General features: G+C 54.9%; 2 protein-coding genes across 2 annotated transcripts in view; one reads left to right on the plus strand and one right to left on the minus strand.

Moving 5' to 3' along the window:
- Positions 1-651: 651 nt before the first annotated feature.
- On the minus strand, positions 652-8,606 carry DOK2 (docking protein 2). Its single transcript, XM_068174420.1, has 5 exons — positions 7,791-8,606; positions 4,829-5,110; positions 3,799-3,889; positions 2,997-3,178; positions 652-2,918 (listed from the first exon to the last, which is right to left on the minus strand). The coding sequence occupies exons 1-5, from the start codon at positions 7,851-7,853 to the stop codon at positions 2,061-2,063; spliced, it is 1,476 nt and encodes a 491-aa protein (XP_068030521.1). The 5' UTR covers positions 7,854-8,606; the 3' UTR covers positions 652-2,060.
- A 1,685-nt stretch (positions 8,607-10,291) lies between these two features.
- The window catches only part of XPO7 (exportin 7), an 81,591-nt gene continuing 72,526 nt past the window's right edge, over positions 10,292-19,356 (plus strand). Inside the window, exon 1 of the mRNA XM_068174579.1 lies at positions 10,292-10,439. Coding sequence (XP_068030680.1) covers positions 10,422-10,439 — 18 coding nt within the window. The 5' untranslated portion in view covers positions 10,292-10,421. The remainder of the gene's footprint in view (positions 10,440-19,356) is intronic.

Genomic DNA, 19,356 nt, shown 5'->3' on the forward strand with positions numbered 1-19,356 from the left:
AACTGGGCATGGATGGGGATGATCCCATTTTTCCAGCTCGGGAATTCTGGATTTCCCCAGCTCTGAAGATTGGAACCAGCCAGGCATGGACGGGAATGATCCCATTTTTCCATAGGAATGGGGCTGGGAAAAGATGGGAAGCATCTCCCACCCCCCAGTGCATCCTGAACCCTTCCAGCTCTGCCTCACTCCATGATTTTCCTTAATCCCATGTGGAAAATCCTGCTGGAGCCTTTTCCCTGTATTTTGGACCACTTTGAGGTGTTTTTGCCTGTGTGATCCCCCCTGGAGTAGGATCCCACCTGAGAATCCCATTCCCTCCAATCCCACCCCGGACGCAGTGATGGATCCGGAGCTTTAATCAGCATCTCTTATCAAAAACACTTAATTTGCCTCATTAAACCCCTCCCGCTGGATTCCCAGGATCCAGGAAATGAACCGGAGTGCCTGAGCGCCGCCTTTGATTGGGAGAGGTCATAAATAATTCATGGAATGTCCGTGCTTTCCACGGAAAACCTGATGGGGTGCTGAGGAACCGGGATCCCGAGGGCACTCGGGGCTGGGGGTGGGGATGGGGGGTCCCAGGGGGCTGGATGTGCCCCAGGAAAGGCTGGAGGTGGCTGGGGAAGAGGAGGAGGAGGAAGATGAGGAGGGAAAGGGAAAGGGAAAGGGAAAGGGAAAGGGAAAGGGAAAGGGAAAGGGAAAGGGAAAGGAAAGGAAAGGAAAGGAAAGGAAAGGAAAGGAAAGGAAAGGAAAGGAAAGGAAAGGAAAGGAAAGGAAAGGAAAGGAAAGGAAAGGAAAGGAAAGGAAAGGAAAGGAAAGGAAAGGAAAGGAAAGGAAAGGAAAGGAAAGGAAAAGGAAAACAAAAGGAAAAGGAAATGGAAAAGGAGGATGACCCAGAGGCTGTGTACTGGTTTGCACTGGGAGGACTGGAGCCAGCCGTGAAAATCTCCATGAAAACAAAGCCCAGTTTTCCATCTGGAATTCAGAGGGGCTGGAACCGGAGTTTGTAAAGAGAATTAAAGCCAAAAGCGTGGCTGAAACAGCCGGAATTTGTGGGTTTGCTGAGCAAGGCGAAGGACCTTTGGGCAGGGAAGGACCCGGCCCTGCCGTGGCACTGGAACGTACTGGGAGCACTGGGGGCTGTGGGGTGGGATCTGCATCCCTGGAGGACTTGGGATGTCCATCCCGTGGGATTTGGATGTCCATCCCTGGGAGATTTGGGACATCCATCCTGTGGGATTTGGATGTCCATCCCAGTGGGATTTGGGATGTCCATCCCTGGGAGATTTGGGATATCCATCCTGTGGGATTTGGGATGTCCATCCCTGGGAGATTTGGGATGTCCATCCCTGGGAGATTTGGGATGTCCGTCCTGGGGGATTTGGATGTCCATCTCTGTGGGATTTGGGATGTCCATCCCTGGGGGATTTGGGATGTCCATCCCTGGGGGATTTGGATGTCCATCCCTGTGGGATTTGGATGTCCATCTCTGGGGGATTTGGGATGTCTATCCTGTGGGATTTGGGATGTCCATCCCTGGGAGATTTGGGATGTCCATCCCGGCGGGATTTGGGATGTCCATCCCAGCGGGATTTGGGATGTCCATCCCTGGGGGATTCAGGATGTCCATGCTGTGGGATTTGGGATGTCCCCTCTGTGGGATTTGGGATGTCCATCCCTGGGAAGTGCACCCAGCTGAGCACCACAGGCCATTCCCGCTCCAGCTGCCTCTGGAAGTGCATCCCGGGGGGATGAGTGGGGCAGAGCCGCTGCTCGAGCGGGCTTTGGTGTCCCAGGGCTGCGGTCGCGGGCTCGCGGGGGTCCCTCTGCCCGGGCACCGTCGCTCCGGTGGGCTCGCACTGCCCTCCAGTGGGCACATCCAGCGCTTCCAGGTGTCCCCTGCCACTTCCCAGGTGTCCCCTGGCATCCCCCAGCCGTGCCCGTGTCCCCTCGCCAGCCCTGGGTGCGCTGAGCTGGGGGGGGGGTCTCATTTGGGGGTACGGAAAAGTCCGACTGGGGCATTTGGGGCGTCCCCTCCTCCTCTGCCCCGCTGCCGCTCACTGCAGGTTCCTCTTCTTGGCCACCCTGAGGGCCACGTTGTCGTAGTCGCAGTCGCCGAGCCACTCCTTGTCCTGGAGCAGGAAGGGCCTCTTGGGGACGGCGTAGTCGTCGCGCTGGGCGTCGTAGGGACACCCGAGGCCGGGGGGCTCCTCGGGGGCCGCCTGCAGCCTCCAGGCCTCCCCCTTCACCTCCTCAGGCTCGTCGTACAGCGAGAGGCCCGAGAGAGCCTCGGGCTCATCGTAGATGTGCTCGGGTTTGGGGGCCGTGGGGCGTCCGGGGGGCTGCTGACCGCCCCCTGCATCCCTGGGGATGCTCGGGGGCTCGGGGGGCCCCTCCTGGGGACAGCCCAGGCCACCGAACTGGCGCGCCAGGAAGGACTTGGCGACGGTGTCGAAGGGGACGGCGTACTCGGACTCCACCCTGGCACCAGCCGGCCTCTGGCCCTTGTCCGGCGGTGCGGCCGCGTTCCTGCGGTGCAGGGAATCCAGGGGCTCGGCGTAGGGACAATCCGTGCCCCGCGACACCTGGAACGGCCCCGAGGCCTCCCCAGCCCCGGGGGCCATCACCAGCCTGCCCTTGACCCCTTTCCCCTCCCCTTTGGGCACCTTCACCTCCCCGGAGGGGCACTTGGGCTCCTCGTGGCCCTGCGCCCGGCCGGGCATCCTGGCGTGGTCAAGCGGCCGCAGGGCTTCGTCCACAGGGCCCCCCCGGCACGGCTCCTTGGCGCCGCGGCCCCGCTGGACCTCGATGGCCGCCTCGATGGCCTGGAAGATCTCGTTGCCCTGCCTGGTGTCGAACTCGAAGTTGCCCTCTCCGGACGCGCAGCGCCGGCCGGCCTCGAAGGAGAAGGTCACCTGCGGAGGGCGGGGGTCAGTCCCCGCCACGCCCGGGCCACGGCCGCGTCCGGCCCAGTCTCGGCGCGGTGCACTGACCTTGTCGCGGCCGAAGCGGCGCAGGAAGCGGTAGGGCCAGCTGGACAGCAGCTCCTGGCTCTGCGGGTGCCGCAGCTCCAGGGCCTCCTTGCCCGCCCGCAGGATGCAGCGGCCCCGGAGGCGGCAGCGCTGCGATGACGGCGTCACCCTCACTGTCACTTCAAACGCCTGCTCCAGGCCGGCTGGGGACAGACACAGCCTTGGATGTGGGTCCCACACCACAAAGGGGTGGTGAGTGACCCGCCCAGGCCAGAGCCCTGGACACAGCTGGTGCTGAACATGTGTCCCACACCGCAGAGTGACCCCCAAGCCAGGACAGATGGCTCCAGGCCAGCAGTGATGGACATGGTGGACACTGGACACGTGTCCCACCCTGGAGAAGGGCTGTGAGTGACCTCAAGCCAGGACAGATGGCTCCAGGCCATCTGGGATGGACAGGACGGACACTGGACATGTGTCCCACCCCACAGAGGGGCTGTGAGTGACCTCAAGCCAGGACAGATGGCTCCAGGCCAGCTGGGATGGACATGGTGAACGCTGGACATGCGTCCCACCCAACAGAGTGACCCCTAAGCCAGGACAGATGGCTCCAGGCCAGCTGGGATGGACACAGCACTGGACACGTGTCCCACCCTGCAGAAGGGCCGCGGATGACCCCTCCGGCCAGGCCAGCCATGTCCGGCCGATAAGGGCTGGACAGGATGACCACTGCTGATAGCACGGCCGAGCCGGCCCCGCAAACAGGAAAAGGCTTTTGGGGAGGAGATCTCCCCACCCCGCAGAGCCCCAGCCCCGCTCCCACCTTTGCCCCGCGAGCTGTACAGGGAGTTTTCCTCCATGGAGAACTCGCTCTCCGTGCCCTCCTTGGCCGCTCCTGGCTCCTCCTGGCTCCTCTGCCCCGGGGAAAGAGTGGCAGGTGAGGGCTCCCGTCTGTTCCAGTGGATCCCACCCACCCCAGGAGATCCCATCCATCCTGGTGCATCCCACCCATCCCAGCAGATCCCATCCACCCTGATGGATCCCATCCATCCCAGTACATCCCATCCAACCCCGCAGATCCCATCCAACATAGGGGATTCCACCCATCCTGGTGGAACCCATCCACCCCAGCAGATCCCACCCACCCTGGTGCATCCCGTCCATCCTGGTGGATCCCACCCATCCCACTGCATCCCATCCAACATAGGGGATCCCACTCACCCCGGTGGATCCCACCCATCCCAGTGGATCCCATCCATCTTGGTGGATCCCATCCAACCCAGCGGATCCCACCCATCCCAGCAGATCCCACCCACCCCAGTGGATCCCATCCATCCCAGCAGATCCCATCCATCCCAGTGGATCCCACCCACCCCAGTGGATCCCACCCATCCCGGCAGATCCCACCCACCCCAGTGGATCCCATCCATACCAGTGGACCCCATCTATCCTATTGGATCCCACCCACCCCAGAGGATCCCATCTACCCCAGTGCATCCCATCCATCCTATTGGATCCCACCCACCCCTGTGGATCCCACCCATCCCGGCAGATCCCACCCACCCCAGTGGATCCCATCCATACCAGTGGATCCCATCCATCCTATTGGATCCCACCCACCCCAGAGGATCCCATCCACCCCAGCGGATCCCATCCATCCTATTGGATCCCACCCACCCCTGTGGATCCCACCCATCCCAGCAGATCCCACCCACCCTGGTGGATCCTATCCATCCCAGTGGATCCTGTCCATCCCAGTGGATCCCATTCATCACAGCAGATCCCACCCACCCTGGTGGATCCCACCTTTCCCGGTGGATCCCGCCTTCCCCGGCCGCCCTCCCGGCGCGTACCGGGAACGCCAGCTCGCACAGCCGCCGGATCCATTCGGCTGCCTCGGCGCCGTCGGTGGCCAGCAGGAAGCGGCGCTCGGTGGTCTCCAGCAGGAACGGGACGGTGTCCTTGGGGCAGGCGGTGTCGCCGGCCGCCTCGGCCACGTGGACGCAGTCGCTGAGCCGGACCAGGCGCCGGCCGCCCTCGGCCTTGCGCGCCCGCTCGGGGCCCTCCAGCAGCTCCAGGCGCGCCGTGGAGCAGGAGCTCTCCCGGTACAGCACGGCCCAGAACTTCTTCCACTTCTGCTGGGCGACAACCGGCACGTCTGCCTTCCCAAAAGGGTTCGGCCTTTCCGAAGGGTTCAGCCTTCCCAAAGGGTTTGGCCTTCCCAAAGGGTTCGGCTTTCCCAAAGGGTTTGGTCTTCCCAAAGGGTTCGGCCTTCCCTGGGGTTTTGACCTTCTCAAAGGGTTCGGCCTTCCCAAAGGGTTTGGCCTTCCCAAAGGGTTCGGCCTTCCCTGGGGTTTTTACCTTCCCAAAGGGTTCGACTTCCCAAAGGGTTCAGCCTTCCCGAAGGGTTCGGCCTTCCCAACAGGGTTTGGCCTTCCCAAAGGGTTTGGCCTTCCCAAAGGGTTCGGCCTTCCCAAAGGGTTTAACCTTCCCAAAGGGTTTGGCCTTCCCGAAGGGTTCGGCCTTCCCGAAGGGTTCGGCCTTCCAAAAAAGGGTTCAGCCTTCCCAATAAGGTTCAACCTTCCCCACAGGGTTTAGCCTTCCCTGGGGATTTTATGTTCCCAAAAGGGTTCGGCCTTCCGTGGGATTTTACCTTCCCAAAAGGGCTTGGCCTTCCCTGGGATTCGACCTTCCCAGGGTTTTTATCTTTCCGGAAGGGTTTTATCTTTCCAGGAGTTTTCACCTCTCCAGAAGGGTTTTACCTTCCCAGGGGTTTTTATCTTCCCATGAGTTTTCACCTCTCCAGAAATTTTTACCTTCCCAGGAATTTTTACTTTTCCGTGAGTTTTTACCTTCCCGGGAATTTTTATCTTCCCAGGAGTTTTTACCTTCCCAGGAGGGTTTTACCTTCCCAGGAATTTTTACCTTCCCAGGAATTTTCACCTTCCCAGGGTATTTTTATCTTTCCAGAAGGGTTTTAACTTTCCTGGGGTTTTTACATTTCCATGAGTTTTTACATTTCCAGGAGTTTTTACCTCTCCAGGAATTTTTACCTTCCCACTAATTTTTACCTTCCCAGGGGGGTTTTACCTTCCCAGAAGTTTTTACCTTCTGGGGGTTTTTACCTTCCCGGGAGTTTTTATCCCCTTGGGATCATGCTTGGCATCACCTAAGGCAGGACAAAGGTGCAAAGCCCTGCAGGGTCTGGCTGAAGGTGGGGGTGACAAAACTGGGATTTAAATCCCTGGATAAACCCCCCTGACACGCAGCAAGGCCTTTCCAGCACCCCAACCTCACCCACCCCATTCCCCACAAGCCGTGAACAACTTCCAGCTCCTTCTTCCTCCCATTTTCCCTAAAACCCCCAAATTTTCATCTCTCCAGCTCTGCCCCAAAAGCAGCAGCAGTTCCGGGCTCGGGGAGCGCGGGAGGCCCCAGGGCAGAGGGGAAGTGGGGGTGGGGAAGTGGCCCCAAAAGCGGCACACGCCCCCGAGCCCGCGGCTCCCTGTGTCCAGGATGGGCTTTTGGGATCTCCTTCTGGGATCCCCTTTTGGGATCCCCTTTTGGGATCCAGCACGGATCCCCTGGGGATGGGATCTATGGGGAGGAAGAGAAAGGAGAGGGGCAGGGGAGGCCCCTCAGCTCCTTCCCCTCGCAGCCATGGCCCAACCGCAGCCTTTATCGGCAGCGGAAACCGCGCAGCTTTGGGGCCTGCAGCCGTCACTGTCCCCAAATGCAGCGTTGGGGCCTGCAGCCGTCACTGCCCCAAATGCGGCTTTGGGGCCTGCAGCCGTCACTGTCCCCAAATGCGGCTTTGGGGCCTGCAGCCGTCACTGTCCCCAAATGCAGCTTTGGGGCCTGCAGCCGTCACTGCCCCAAATGCAGCTTTGGGGCCTGCAGCCGTCACTGTCCCCAAATGCGGCTTTGGGGCCTGCAGCCGTCACTGTCCCCAAATGCGGCTTTGGGGCCTGCAGCCGTCACTGTCCCCAAATGCGGCTTTGGGGCCTGCAGCCATCACTGTTCCCAAATGCGGCTTTGGGGCCTGCAGCCGTCACTGTCCCCAAATGTGGATTTCGGGCCTGCAGCCGTCACTGTCCCCAAATGTGGATTTCGGGCCTGTAGCAGTCACCCCCTGCTGGAGCTGTCCCCAAATGTGGCTCTGGGGTCACATCCCTCACCCCCCGCTGGAGCTGTCCCCAAACGTGGCTCTGGGGTCACATCTCTCACCCCCCAACTTTGAGGGTTGTATTTGTCACCCAGTGGGGCTTTGGGGTCACATCTGTCACCCCCTAACTCTGCAGAGCCTGTCTTGGGGGGCCTCTACAAAGTGTCCCCAGCACCTCCTGGCCCCCCGCGGTGGCTGAGGGACAGCTGAGCATCAACAAGTGGGATCAGCCCTTTCCGGTGGGATTCACCCCATTCCCACAGGATTCACCCCATTCCTGTGGGGTTCACCCCATTCCCACAGGATTCACCCCATTCCCATGGGATTCACCCCATTCCTGTGGGGTTCACCCCATTCCCACAGGATTCACCCCATTCCCACGGGATTCACCCCATTCCCGTGGGGTTCACCCCATTCCTGTGGAGTTCACCCCATTCCCACAGGATTCACCCCATTGCTGTGGGGTTCACCCCATTCCCGTGGGATTCACCCCATTCCCATGGCATTCACCCCATTGCGGTAGGATTCACCCCATTCCCGTGGGGTTCACCCCATTCCTGTGGAGTTCACCCCATTCCCACAGGATTCACCCCATTGCCGTGGGGTTCACCCCATTCCCGCGGGACCCCAGCCCCCCCGGCCGTGCTGACCTTGCCGAAGGTTTGCTGCAGCTGCAGGTACAGCGTGCCCTGCTTCACCACCGCCTCCTCCATCGCCGCCCGGCTGGCCTGGCCGCAGCGTCCCGCGTGTCCTGAGTGTCCACAGTGTCCGTGGTGTCCTGAGTGTCCGTGGTGTCCTGAGTGTCCGCAGTGTCCGCGGTGTCCTGAGTGTCCGCAGTGTCCGCAGTGTCAGGAGTGTCCCAAGTGTCCTGAGTGTCCGCAGTGTCCAGAGTGCCCCGAGTGTCTCCAAGTGTCCGCAGTGTCCCGAGTGTCCAGAGTGCCCCGAGTGTCCCGAGTGTCTCCGAGTGTCCGGCCTGCCCGCAGTGTCTGCGGCGTCAGGAGTGTCCGGCGTGTCTGCAGTATCCCAACTGCCCTGAGTGTCCCCGAGCGTCTGGAGTGTCCTGAGTGTCCGGTGTGTCCACAGTGTCCTGAGTGTCCCAAGTGTCTACAGTGTCCAGAGTGTCCCGAGAGTCTGCAGTGTCCGGTGTGTGCCAAGCGTCCGGTGTGTCCACAGTGTCCTGAGTGTCCCAAGTGTCTACAGTGTCCTCAGTGTCCCGAGTGTCTGCAGTGTCCGGTGTGTGCCGAGTGTCCGGTGTGTCCACAGTGTCCGGTGTGTCCACAGTGTCCAGAGTGTCCGCAGTGCCCAGTGTGTGCCAAGTGTCCGGGGCTCCCGGGGGTCCTGGGGGCCGTGTCCCCCCGCCGTGTCCCCGGGCTGGGCTCCACCCGTCCCGCGCTCAGCCCGGGCTCTGCCGCTTCCTGCGCGCACTGCCGCTTCCTGTGGGCGCCCACGGGACACGTGGGTGCTGCTGCGGGCGTGGCACTGTGGGTGTGGCACTGCGGGTGTGGCACTGGCAGACACGGGGCTGTGGCACTGCAGGTGTGATACTGCAGGTGTGGCACTGTGGGTGTGGCACTGCAGGTGTGGCACTGCGGGTGTGGCACTGGCAGACACGGGGCTGTGGCACTGCAGGTGTGATACTACAGGTGTGGCACTGTGGATGTGGCACTGCAGGTGTGGCACTGCGGGTGTGGCACTGCAGGTGTGGCACTGCGGGTGTGGCACTGCCAGACACGGGGCTGTGGCAATGTGGGTGTGGCACTGTGGGTGTGGCACTGCGGGTGTGGCACTGCCAGACACGGGGCTGTGGCACTGCGGGTGTGGCACTGTGGGTGTGGCACTGCAGGTGTGGCACTGCGGGTGTGGCACTGCCAGACACGGGGCTGTGGCACTGTGGGTGTGGCAGTGAGGAGAGGCGGGTGTGGCACTGTGGGTGTGGCACTGCTGGACACATGAGTGTGACACTGTGGGTGTGGCACTGAGGACAGCTGGGTGTGGCATGTGGGTGTGGCACTGGGGACAGGTGGGTGTGGCATGTGGGTGTGGCACTGCCGGATACGTGGGTGTGGCACTGGAGACAGGTGGGTGTGGCCCATCAGACACATGGGTGTGACACAGGTGGACATTTGGGTGTGGCACTCCTGGACACGTGGGTGTGGCACTGTGGGTGTGGCACGGCCGGACACGGCCCTGTGCCACCCTGTGTGGTGACAGGCACAGGACTCTGGGCACAGGTGGGGGACACTGAGCTCTGGGAGCACTGGGAGCACTGGGGCAAGGACCGGGGTGCAGGGGTGTGGTAGCGGGACACTGGTGGCACTGGGGACACTGGGGGCACTGGGGGCACTCGGGGCACTGGTCAGATTGGTGTCAGTGCTCACACTGGTGACACTGGTGACACTGGTGACACTGGTGACACCGGGGGCACTGGTCAGATTGGTGTCAGTGCTCACACTGGTGACACTGGGAGCACTGGGAGCACTGGTCATACTGGTGTCAGTGCTCACACTGGTGACACTGGTGACACTGGTGACACCGGGGGCACTGGTCAGATTGGTGTCAGTGCTCACACTGGTGACACTGGGAGCACTGGGAGCACTGGTCATACTGGTGTCAGTGCTCACACTGGTGACACTGGTGACACTGGTGACACCGGGGGCACTGGTCATACTGGTGTCAGTGCTCTCACTGGTGACACTGGGAGCACTGGGAGCACTGGTCAGATTGGTGTCAGTGCTCACACTGGTGACACTGGGGGCACTGGGAGCACTGGTCAGATTGGTGTCAGTGCTCACACTGGTGACACTGGGGGCACGGGGCGTGCTGCTGGCAGTGCTCACAGCGCTGTCCCCTCGCTGTCCCCCCGCTGTCCCCGGGGTGCGCGGTCCCTTTAAGGCCGTGTCAACAAACCCCGCTCGCGCCCCTCCCTCCTCCCCGCGCGCCGCGCCGCCGCCGTGACGTCAGACGCAGCGCGCCGCGCGCCGCGCACGGCGGGGAGGCGTGGCCAGGCCGCCGTGGGCGTGTCCCGCCGCCGCGCGCAGGCCCCGGGCGACCGCGGGGGCGTGGCCTGCCCGGGACGGGCGCGGGGAAGGGGCGTGGCTTCCGCGCGGCGGGCGGGGCCTCCCCCGCGCCGGGGGCGTGGCGCCGGGGCGCGCGCAGGCGCGGGAGGGGCGGGGTCGCGGCGCGGCGCAGGCGCGGTGCGGGCGGCGGCGCGGGGGGACGCGGTGGCGCCGGGCCCGGCGCAGGCGGGGGCGGAGGCGCGAGCGGAGCATGAATGGGGCAAGATGGCGGATCATGTGCAGGTGAGCTCCGGCCGCCGCGCGGGGCTCGCCCGGGCCCGCCCGCCGCCCTCCCGGCACCCCCGCGCCGCCCCCGCGGCCCGCGCGGCCGAGCCCCGCACGGCCAGGCCCGGCCAGGCCCGGCGCGGCCCGGGCGCGCAGGCCGCGCTCCCCCCCGTGGCGCCCCGCGCGGCGCGGTGGCCTCGCCGTGGGTGCCCCCGGGCGCCGGCGGCTCCTCCCGGCCCCATCGCGGGCCCGCCGGGTCCCCCCGTCCCCGCCGGTGTCGCCCCGCGGGGTCCCCCGGTCCCCCCGCTCCGTGTCCGCCGCCGCTCGGCGCTGCCGGTGCGGGAACGTGCGGGAGGAGCTCGTTCGGACCCCGGGGCTGCCTTTGGGAGCGGCGGCCGGTGCCCGCTGGCAGCCCCGGGCCTGCCGCTGCCACCGGGGCTCGGGGGATCCGCTCCCTCAGCCGGGCCGGGGTCTCGGGGCGATCTTCGGCATCCCCGGCCCGCTTCGGCTCCTTTCCCGGCCCGGTTTGGGGTCATCTCCCAGCCGGGTTTGGGGTCCTTTCCCGGCCCGGTTCCGTTCCTTTCCCGGCCCGGTTTGGGGTCATCTCCCAGCCGGGTTTGGGGTCCTTTCCCGGCCCGGTTCCGTTCCTTTCCCGGGCGCGTTTGGGATCATCTCCCAGCTGGATTTGGGGTCATTTGCAGACGGGTTCTGTTCCTCTCCAGCCGGGTTCGGGTCCCTTTCCAGCCAGGTTTGGGGTCCTATGCCGGCCCGGTTCTGTTCCTTTCCCGGCCCGGTTTGGGGTCATCTCCCAGCTGGATTTGGGATCATTTCTCAGCTGGATTTGGGATCATTTCTCAGCTGGATTTGGGATCATTTCTCAGCTGGATTTGGGATCATTTCTCAGCTGGATTTGGGATCATTTCTCAGCTGGATTTGGGATCATCTCCCAGCTGGATTTGGGATCATTTCCTAGCCATGTTTGGGTTCCTCTCTCAGCCCGGTTCTGTTCCATTCCCAGCCGGGTTTGGGTTCCTTTCCCAACTGGATTTTGGATCATTTCCCAGCTGGATTTGGGTTCCTTTCCCAGCTGGATTTGGGATCATTTCCCAGCTGGGTTTGGGATCATTTCCTAGCCATGTTTGGGTTCCTTTCCCGGCCGGATTTGAGGTCATTTCCCAGCCGGTTCTGTTCTTTTCCCAGCTGGATTTGGTGTCATTTCCAGCCCGGTTCTGTTCCTTTCCCAGCCCGGTTCTGTTCCTTTCCTGGCTGGGTTTGTGATAATTTCCCAGGTGGATTTGGGGTCATTTCCAGCCCGGTTCTGTTCCTTTCCCAGGTGGATTTGGGGTCATTTCCAGCCCGGTTCTGTTCCTTTCCCTGCCCGGTTCTGTTCCTTTCCCGGCCGGGTTTGGGGTCGTTTCCCGGCCCCGTGGACACTCGGGGTTGGGGTCATTTCCCGTGGATGTTTCGGGGATATTCTGGCGTGGAGACGTTCGTGGGGCAGGAGCCAGGAGGGAAATCAGGGGTGGAAAGGTTCCAGGTTGGAGTGGAGGGACAAAACCCCTGGGAAAGGATCCTAAATCCCTGGGAAAAGATCCGAAATCCCTGGGAAAGGGCCCGAAATCCCTGGGAAAGGGCCCTAGATCCCTGGGAAAGGGCCCGAGATCCCTGGGAAGGGGCCCGAGATCCCTGGGAAAGGGCCCGAAATCCCTGGGAAAGGGCCCAAAATCCTTGGGAAAGGATCCTAAACCCCTGGGAAAGGGCCCTAAACCCCTGGGAAATGGCCCGAAATCCCTGGGAAAGGGCCCTAGATCCCTGGGAAAGGGCCCAAGATCCCTGGGAAGGGGCCCGAGATCCCTGGGAAGGGGCCCGAGATCCCTGGGAAAGGGCCCGAAATCCCTGGGAAAGGGCCCAAAATCCTTGGGAAAGGGCCCTAAACCCCTGGGAAAGGATCCTAAATCCCTGGGAAAGGATCCTAAATCCCTGGGAAAGGGCCCTAGATCCCTGGGAAAGGGCCCTAGATCCCTGGGAAAGGATCCTAAATCCCTGGGAAAGGATCCTAAATCCCTGGGAAAAGATCCTAAATCCCTGGGAAAAGATCCTAAATCCCTGGGAAAGGATCCTAAACCCCTGTGAAAGGATCCTAAACCCCTGGGAAAGGGCCCTAAACCCCTGGGAAAGGGCCCTAAATCCCTGGGAAAGGGCCCTAAATCCCTGGAAAATGATTCTAAACCCCTGGGAAAGGGCCCTAGATCCCTGGGAAAGGGCCCTAAACCCCTGGGAAAGGGCCCTAAATCCCTGGGAAAGGGCCTTGGATCCCTGGGAAAGGGTCTTGGATCCCTGGGAAAGGGCCTTGGATGCCTGGGAAAGGGCCCAAAATCCCTGGGAAAGGGCCCAAAATCCCTGGGAAAGGGCCCAAAATCCCTGGGAAAAGATCCTAAATCCCTGGGAAAGGGCCTGAAATCCCTGGGAAAGGATCCTAAATCCCTGGGAAAGGGCCCTAAATCCCTGGGAAAGGGCCCTAAACCCCTGGGAAAGGATCCTAAACCCCTGGGAAATGGCCCGAAACCCCTGGGAAAGGGCCCGAAATCCCTGGGAAAGGGCCCGAAATCCCTGGGAAAGGGCCCTAAATCCCTGGGAAAGGGCCCTAAATCCCTGGAAAATGATTCTAAACCCCTGGGAAAGTGCCCTAAATCCCTGGGAAAAGATCCTAAATCCCTGGGAAAAGATCCTAAATCCCTGGGAAAGGGCCCTAAATCTCCGGGAAATGAACCTAAATCCCTGGGAAAGGGCCCGAAATCCCTGGGAAAGGGCCCGAAATCCCTGGGAAAGGATCCTAAACCCCTGGGAAAGGATCCTAAACCCCTGGGAAAGGATCCTAAATCCCTGGGAAAGGAAGGGAACAAAACCCTTGGAGTGGGCTCAAACCCCAAATGAAGGAATCCAAAAGCTTTGGAAAATCTCTTGAAGGGCCCGAAACCCTCTGAGAGTGACCCTAAACCTCTGTAAAGGATCCTAAACCTCTGGAATGGACTCCGAACCCTCAGGAATTGACCCCAAACCCTCAGGAATTGACCCCAAACCCTCGGGAATTGACCCCAGACCCCCTAAAATTTGCCCCCTAAAATTGACCCCTCGAATCGACCCCAAACCCACTAAAATCGACCCCAGACTCTCAGGAATTGATCCCAAACCCCCTAAAATCGACCCCAAACTCTCAGGAATTGACCCCAAACCCCCTAAAACCGACCCCAAACCCCTAAAATTGGCCCCACACCCCCAGGAATCGACCCCAAACCCTCAGGAATCGATCCCAAACCCTGAGGAATTGACCCCAAACCCCCTAAAATCGACCCCAGACCCACTACAATTTTTTCAGAACTCTGCTCCTAATCCAGGATTTCCTGGGAATTCTGCTCCTAATCCGGGATTTTACTGGGAATTCTGCTCCAAATCTGGGATTTTCTTGGGAATTCTGCTCCAAATCTGGGAATTTTTCTGGGAATTCTGCTCCCAATCCCGGATTTTCTTCAGAATTCTGCTCCAAATCCAGGAATTTCCTGGGAATTCTGCTCCAAATCCAGGATTTTCTTCAGAATTCTGCTCCAAATCCAGGAATTTCCTGGGAATTTTGCTCCCAATCCAGGAATTTCCTGGGAATTCTGCTCCCAATCCAGGAATTTCCTGGGAATTCTGCTCCCAATCCAGGATTTCCCTGGGAATTCTGCTCCAAATCTGGGATTTTCCTGGGAATTCTACTCCTAATTTGGGATTTTCTTGGGAATTCTTCTCCTAATCCCGGACTTTCTTCAGAATTCTGCTCCAAATCTGGGATTTCCCTGGGAATTCTGCTCCTAATCCAGGATTTTCCTGGGAATTCTGCTCCTAATTTGGGGTTTTCTTGGGAATTCTTCTCCAAATCCAGGATTTTCTTCAGAATTCTGCTCCAAATCCGGGATTTTCCTGAGAATTCTCCTCCCAGTCTGGGTTTTTTCCTGGGAATTCTGCTCCAAATCCAGGAATTTCCAGGAATTCTGTTCCAAATCTGGGAATTTCCTGGGAATTCTGCTCCAAATCTGGGATTTTCCTTGGAATTTTGCTCCAAATCTGGGATTTTCCTGGGAATTCTTCTCCCAATCCAGGATTTTCCTGGGAATTCTTCTCCTAATCCCGGATTTTCTTCAGAATTCTGCTCCAAATCTGGGATTTCCCTGGGAATTCTGCTCCTAATCCAGGATTTTCCTGGGAATTCTGCTCCTAATTTGGGGTTTTCTTGGGAATTCTTCTCCAAATCCAGGATTTTCTTGGGAATTCTGCTCCAAATCCGGGATTTTCCTGAGAATTCTCCTCCCAATCTGGGTTTTTTCCTGGGAATTCTGCTCCAAATCCAGGAATTTCCTGGGAATTCTGCTCCAAATCTGGGAATTTCCTGGGAATTCTGCTCCAAATCTGGGATTTTCCTGGGAATTCTGCTCCAAATCCGGGAATTTCCTGGGAATTCTGCTCCCAATCCAGGATTTTCCTGGGAATTCTGCTCCCAGTCCAAACCCCTTCAGGCTCTGGAATTTCCCCTGGAATTTCCTCATTCCCAGCCTGCCTCCCCAGGGCTTTTTTCTGGAATATTCTTTGGGAATTTTGTGATTTTTTTGGGGGGGGTTGAATCCCATTGATGCTTCCCCTGAACTTTGGGTTGAGTGGCAAAAATTCCCAGAGGAATTTCTGGAATTGTGGTGGAGCCCACAAAGCTTTTCCAGGGATTTTCTGCAGTGGCATCGAGCCCAAATTCATTTTTTATGGATTTTTCCTGGAGTGATGAAGCTCAAATCCAATTTTTTGGGATTTTTTCCTGATGTGCTGGAGCCCAAAAAGATTTTTTATGGATTTTGCGTGGAGTGAAGAAGCACAAATCGAAATTTTAAGGAATTTTTCCTGGTTTGGTGGATCCCAAATCCAATTTTAAGGAATTTTTCCTCATCTGGTGAAGCCCAAAAAGAATTTTGATGGATTTTTCCTGGATTAATGAAGCCCAAATCCAATTTTAAGGAATTTTTCCTCATCTGGTGAAGCCCAAAAAGAATTTTGATGGATTTTTCCTGGATTAATGAGGCCCAAATCCAATTTTAAGGAATTTTTTCCTGGATTGATGAAGCCCAAAAATATTTTTAATGGATTTTACCTGGTTTGGTGCAGCCCAAATCCAATTTTTAAGGAATTTTCCTCGTTTGGTGAAGCCCAAATCCAATTTTTAAGGAATTTTTCCCGGTCTGGTGAAGCCCTAAAATATTTTTTATGGATTTTCCCTGGAGTGATGAAGCCTAAATCCAATTTTTTGGGATTTTTCCTCATTTGGTGAAGCCCAAATCCAATTTTTTGGGATTTTCCTGGATTTTTCCTGGAGTGATGAAGCCCAAATCCAATTTTAAGGAATTTTTTCTGGTTTGATGAAGCCCAATTCCAATTTTTAAGGAATTTTTCCTCATTTGGTGACGACCAAATCTAATTTTTTGGGATTTTCCTGGATTTTTCCTGGAGTGATGAAGCCCAAATCCAATTTTAAGGAATTTTTTCTGGTTTGATGAAGCCCAAATCCAATTTTTAAGGAATTTTTCCTCATTTGGTGACGACCAAATCTAATTTTTTGGGATTTTCCCTGGATTGATGAAGCCCAAATCCAGTTTTAAAGGATTATTTCCTCCTTTGATGAAGCCCAAATCCAAATTTTTGGGATTTTTCCTCATTTGGTGAAGACCAAATCCAATTTTTTTTATTTTCCCTGGATTTTCCCTGGAATAATGAAGCCCAAATCCAATTTTTTGGGATTTTCCCTGGATTTTCCCTGGAGTGATGAAGCCCAAATCCAATTTTAAGGAATTTTTCCTGGATTGGTGAAACCCCAAAACATTTTTTAATGGATTTTTCCTCGTTTGGTGAAGCCCAAATCCAATTTTTTTGGGATTCTCCCTGGTTCTCATCCCGAAAATTCCAAAATTCTGGGAATTGCGCGCGACCCCTCCGGGTTTTGCTGGGAATTCTGTGCTCGGAGCTGTTTTTTGCACCTTCTTGGGATGAAGATTTTGGGATTTTCCACCTTCTTTTTCCCCCTTGGAGCAGAGGGAGGAGATAAATCCCATTTTTTCCCCTTTTGCAAGCAGATTTTTCCCTTTTTTTTCCCCGTTTTTTCATTCCTGTTCCTGAAGCGGGATGGAATTCTTTGGGAATTTCCTGGCCGGGAAAATGAAAATTCCTTTTTTCCTTGGATTTGGAAAATCTTGGAATGCTGAAAAATGGATTTTTTCCCCATGGTTTTTGTTGGCTGGAAGGAAATTTGGGATAGGGAGAGAGGGAGCAGGATGTCCTGGAGGTGGAAATTTGGGAAAATGGATGAAAATTCCCAAAATTATGGAAATCATGGGTGAAAACTCCCAAAATTATGGAAATTATGGATGAAAACTTCCAAAATTATGAAAATTATGGACGAAAACTCCCAAAATTATGGAAATTTTGTACAAATTCTGGATAAAAACTCCCCAAATTATGGAATTTTTAGGAAATTCTGGATAAAAACTCCCCAAATTATGGAAATTATGGACGAAAACTCCCAAAATTATGGATTTTTTTTGGAAATTCTGGATAAAAACTCCCCAAACTATGGAATTTTTAGGAAATTCTGGATAAAAACTCCCCAAATTATGGAAATTATGGACGAAAACTCCCAAAATTATGGATTTTTTTTGGAAATTCTGGATAAAAACTCCCCAAATTATGGAATTTTTAGGAAATTCTGGATAAAAACTCCCCAGATTATGGAATTTTTAGGAAATTCTGGATAAAAACTCCCCAAAATTATGGAATTTTTAGGAAATTCTGGATAAAAACTCCCAAATGATGGAATTTTTCTGGAAATTATGGATAAAAATGCCTGAAATTGGGGGAATTTTGTACAAATTATTAATAAAAGCTCCCAAAATCATGGAATTTTTAGGGAATTACGGAAATTTGATGGGAATTCTGGATAAAATCTCCCAAAATTATGGAGATTATGGATAAAACCTCCTGGAATTATGGAAATTTGATGGAAATTCTGGATAAAATTTCCTAAAAAGAGGGAATTTTGTATAAATTATGGACAAAAACTCCCCAAATTTTGGAATTTTTTTAGGAAATTATGGATGAAAACTCCTGAAATTGTGGAAAATTTGTGGAAATTCTGGATAAAACCTCCCAGAATGAGGGAATTTTGTGGAAATTATGGATAAAAACTCCTGAAATTGTGGAAATTCCTGAAAATTCCTGCAGAATTCCTGCAGAATTCCTGGAAAATTCCTGTGAATTCTTGGGAATTCCTGAAAATTCCTGAAAATTCTTGTGAATTTCTGCAGAATTCCCGAAAATTCCTGTGAAATCCTGCAGAATTCCTGAAAAAAACCTGGAAAATTCTTGTGAATTCCTGAAAATTCCTGCAGGATTCCTGAGAATTCCTATGAATCTCTGGAAAATTCCTGAAAATTCTTGCAGAATTCATGAAAATTCCAAAAAATTCCTGTAGAATTCCTGAAAATTCCTGCAGAATTCCTGGAAAAATCCTGCAAATTCCTGTAGAATTCCTGAGAATTCCTGGAAAATTCCTGAAAACTGAAAATCCCTGAAGAATTCCTTGAAAATCCTGGAAAAATCCTGCAGAATTCATGAAAATTCCTGTGAATTCTTGGGAATTACTGAAAATTCCTGCAGAATTCCTGGAAAATTCCTGCAGGATTCCTGAGAATTCCTATGAATCTCTGGAAAATTCCTGAAAATTCCTGCAGTATTCTTCAAAATTCCTGAAAAATTCTGTGAAATCCTGCAAAATTCCTGTGAATTCCTGAAAACTGAAAATCCCTGCAGACTTCCTGCAGAATTCCTTGAAAATACTGGAAAATTCGTGAGAATTCCTGGAATGTTCCTGCAGAATTAATGAAAATTCCTGTGAATTCTTGGAAATTCCTGAAAATTCCTGCAGAATTCCTGAAAATTCCTGTGGAATTCCTGAAAATTCCTGAGAATTCCTGTGAAATCCTGCAGGATTCCTGGAAAATTCCTGAAAATTCCTGCAGGATTCCTGAGAATTCCTATGAATCTCTGGAGAATTTCTGCAGCATTCCTCAAAATTCCTGAAAAATTCTGTGAAATCCTGCAAAATTCCTGGGAATTCTTGGGAATTCCTGAAAATTGCTGCAGAATTCCTCAAAAATTCCTGAACATTCCTGCAGAATTCCTCAAAATTCTTGAGAATTCCTGCAGAATTCCTGGAAAATTCTGGAGAATTCCTGAAAATTCCTGTGAATTCCTGAAAACTGAAAATTCCTGCAGAATTCCTGCAGAATTCCTGCAGAATTCCTGGGAAATTCCTGCAAAATTCCTGAAAATTCTTGAGAATTCCTGAAAATTCCTGTGAATTCCTGCAGAATTCTTCAAAATTCCTAAAAATTCCAGCGGAATTCCTGAAAATTCCTGTAAATTCCTGTGAAATCATGTAAAATTCCTGTAAATTCCTGAAAAAACCCTGCAAAATCCCTGAGAATTCCTGGAAAATCCCTGAAAATTCCTGCAGAATTCCTGAAAATTCCTGAAAAAATCCTGGAGAATTCCTGAAAATTCCTATGAAATTCTTGTGAATTCCTGAGAATCCCTGAAAAAAATCCTGAAAATTCCTGCAGAATCCCTCAAAATTCCTGAAAAAAAAATCCTGCAAAATTTCTCTAAATTCCTGAAAAAATTCCTGTCATTTCTTGCAAAATTCCTGGGAATTCCTGCAGAATTCCTGAAGATTAAAGTAAATTCCTGCAGAATTCCTGAAAATGATATAAATTCCTGCAGAATTCCTAAAAATAATGTAAATTCCTGCAGAATTCCTGAAAAGTCCTCCAAAATTCTTATAAAATTTCTGCAAAAATTCCTG

The sequence above is a fragment of the Anomalospiza imberbis genome, chromosome 28 (assembly GCF_031753505.1).
Source record: "Anomalospiza imberbis isolate Cuckoo-Finch-1a 21T00152 chromosome 28, ASM3175350v1, whole genome shotgun sequence".
Lineage (NCBI taxonomy): Eukaryota > Metazoa > Chordata > Aves > Passeriformes > Viduidae > Anomalospiza > Anomalospiza imberbis.

Bases quoted from the DNA above. Each gene is read 5' to 3' on its own strand.
- DOK2 (XM_068174420.1), bottom strand. From the start codon at position 7,853: ATGGAGGAGGCGGTGGTGAAGCAGGGCACGCTGTACCTGCAGCTGCAG. The intron at 3,890-4,828 runs GTACGCGCCGGG...TCCCCGGGGCAG, and splicing joins TGTGCGAGCTGGCGTTCCCG to AGGAGCCAGGAGGAGCCAGG. The intron at 2,919-2,996 runs GTCAGTGCACCG...CGCCCTCCGCAG, and splicing joins GCCGCTTCGGCCGCGACAAG to GTGACCTTCTCCTTCGAGGC.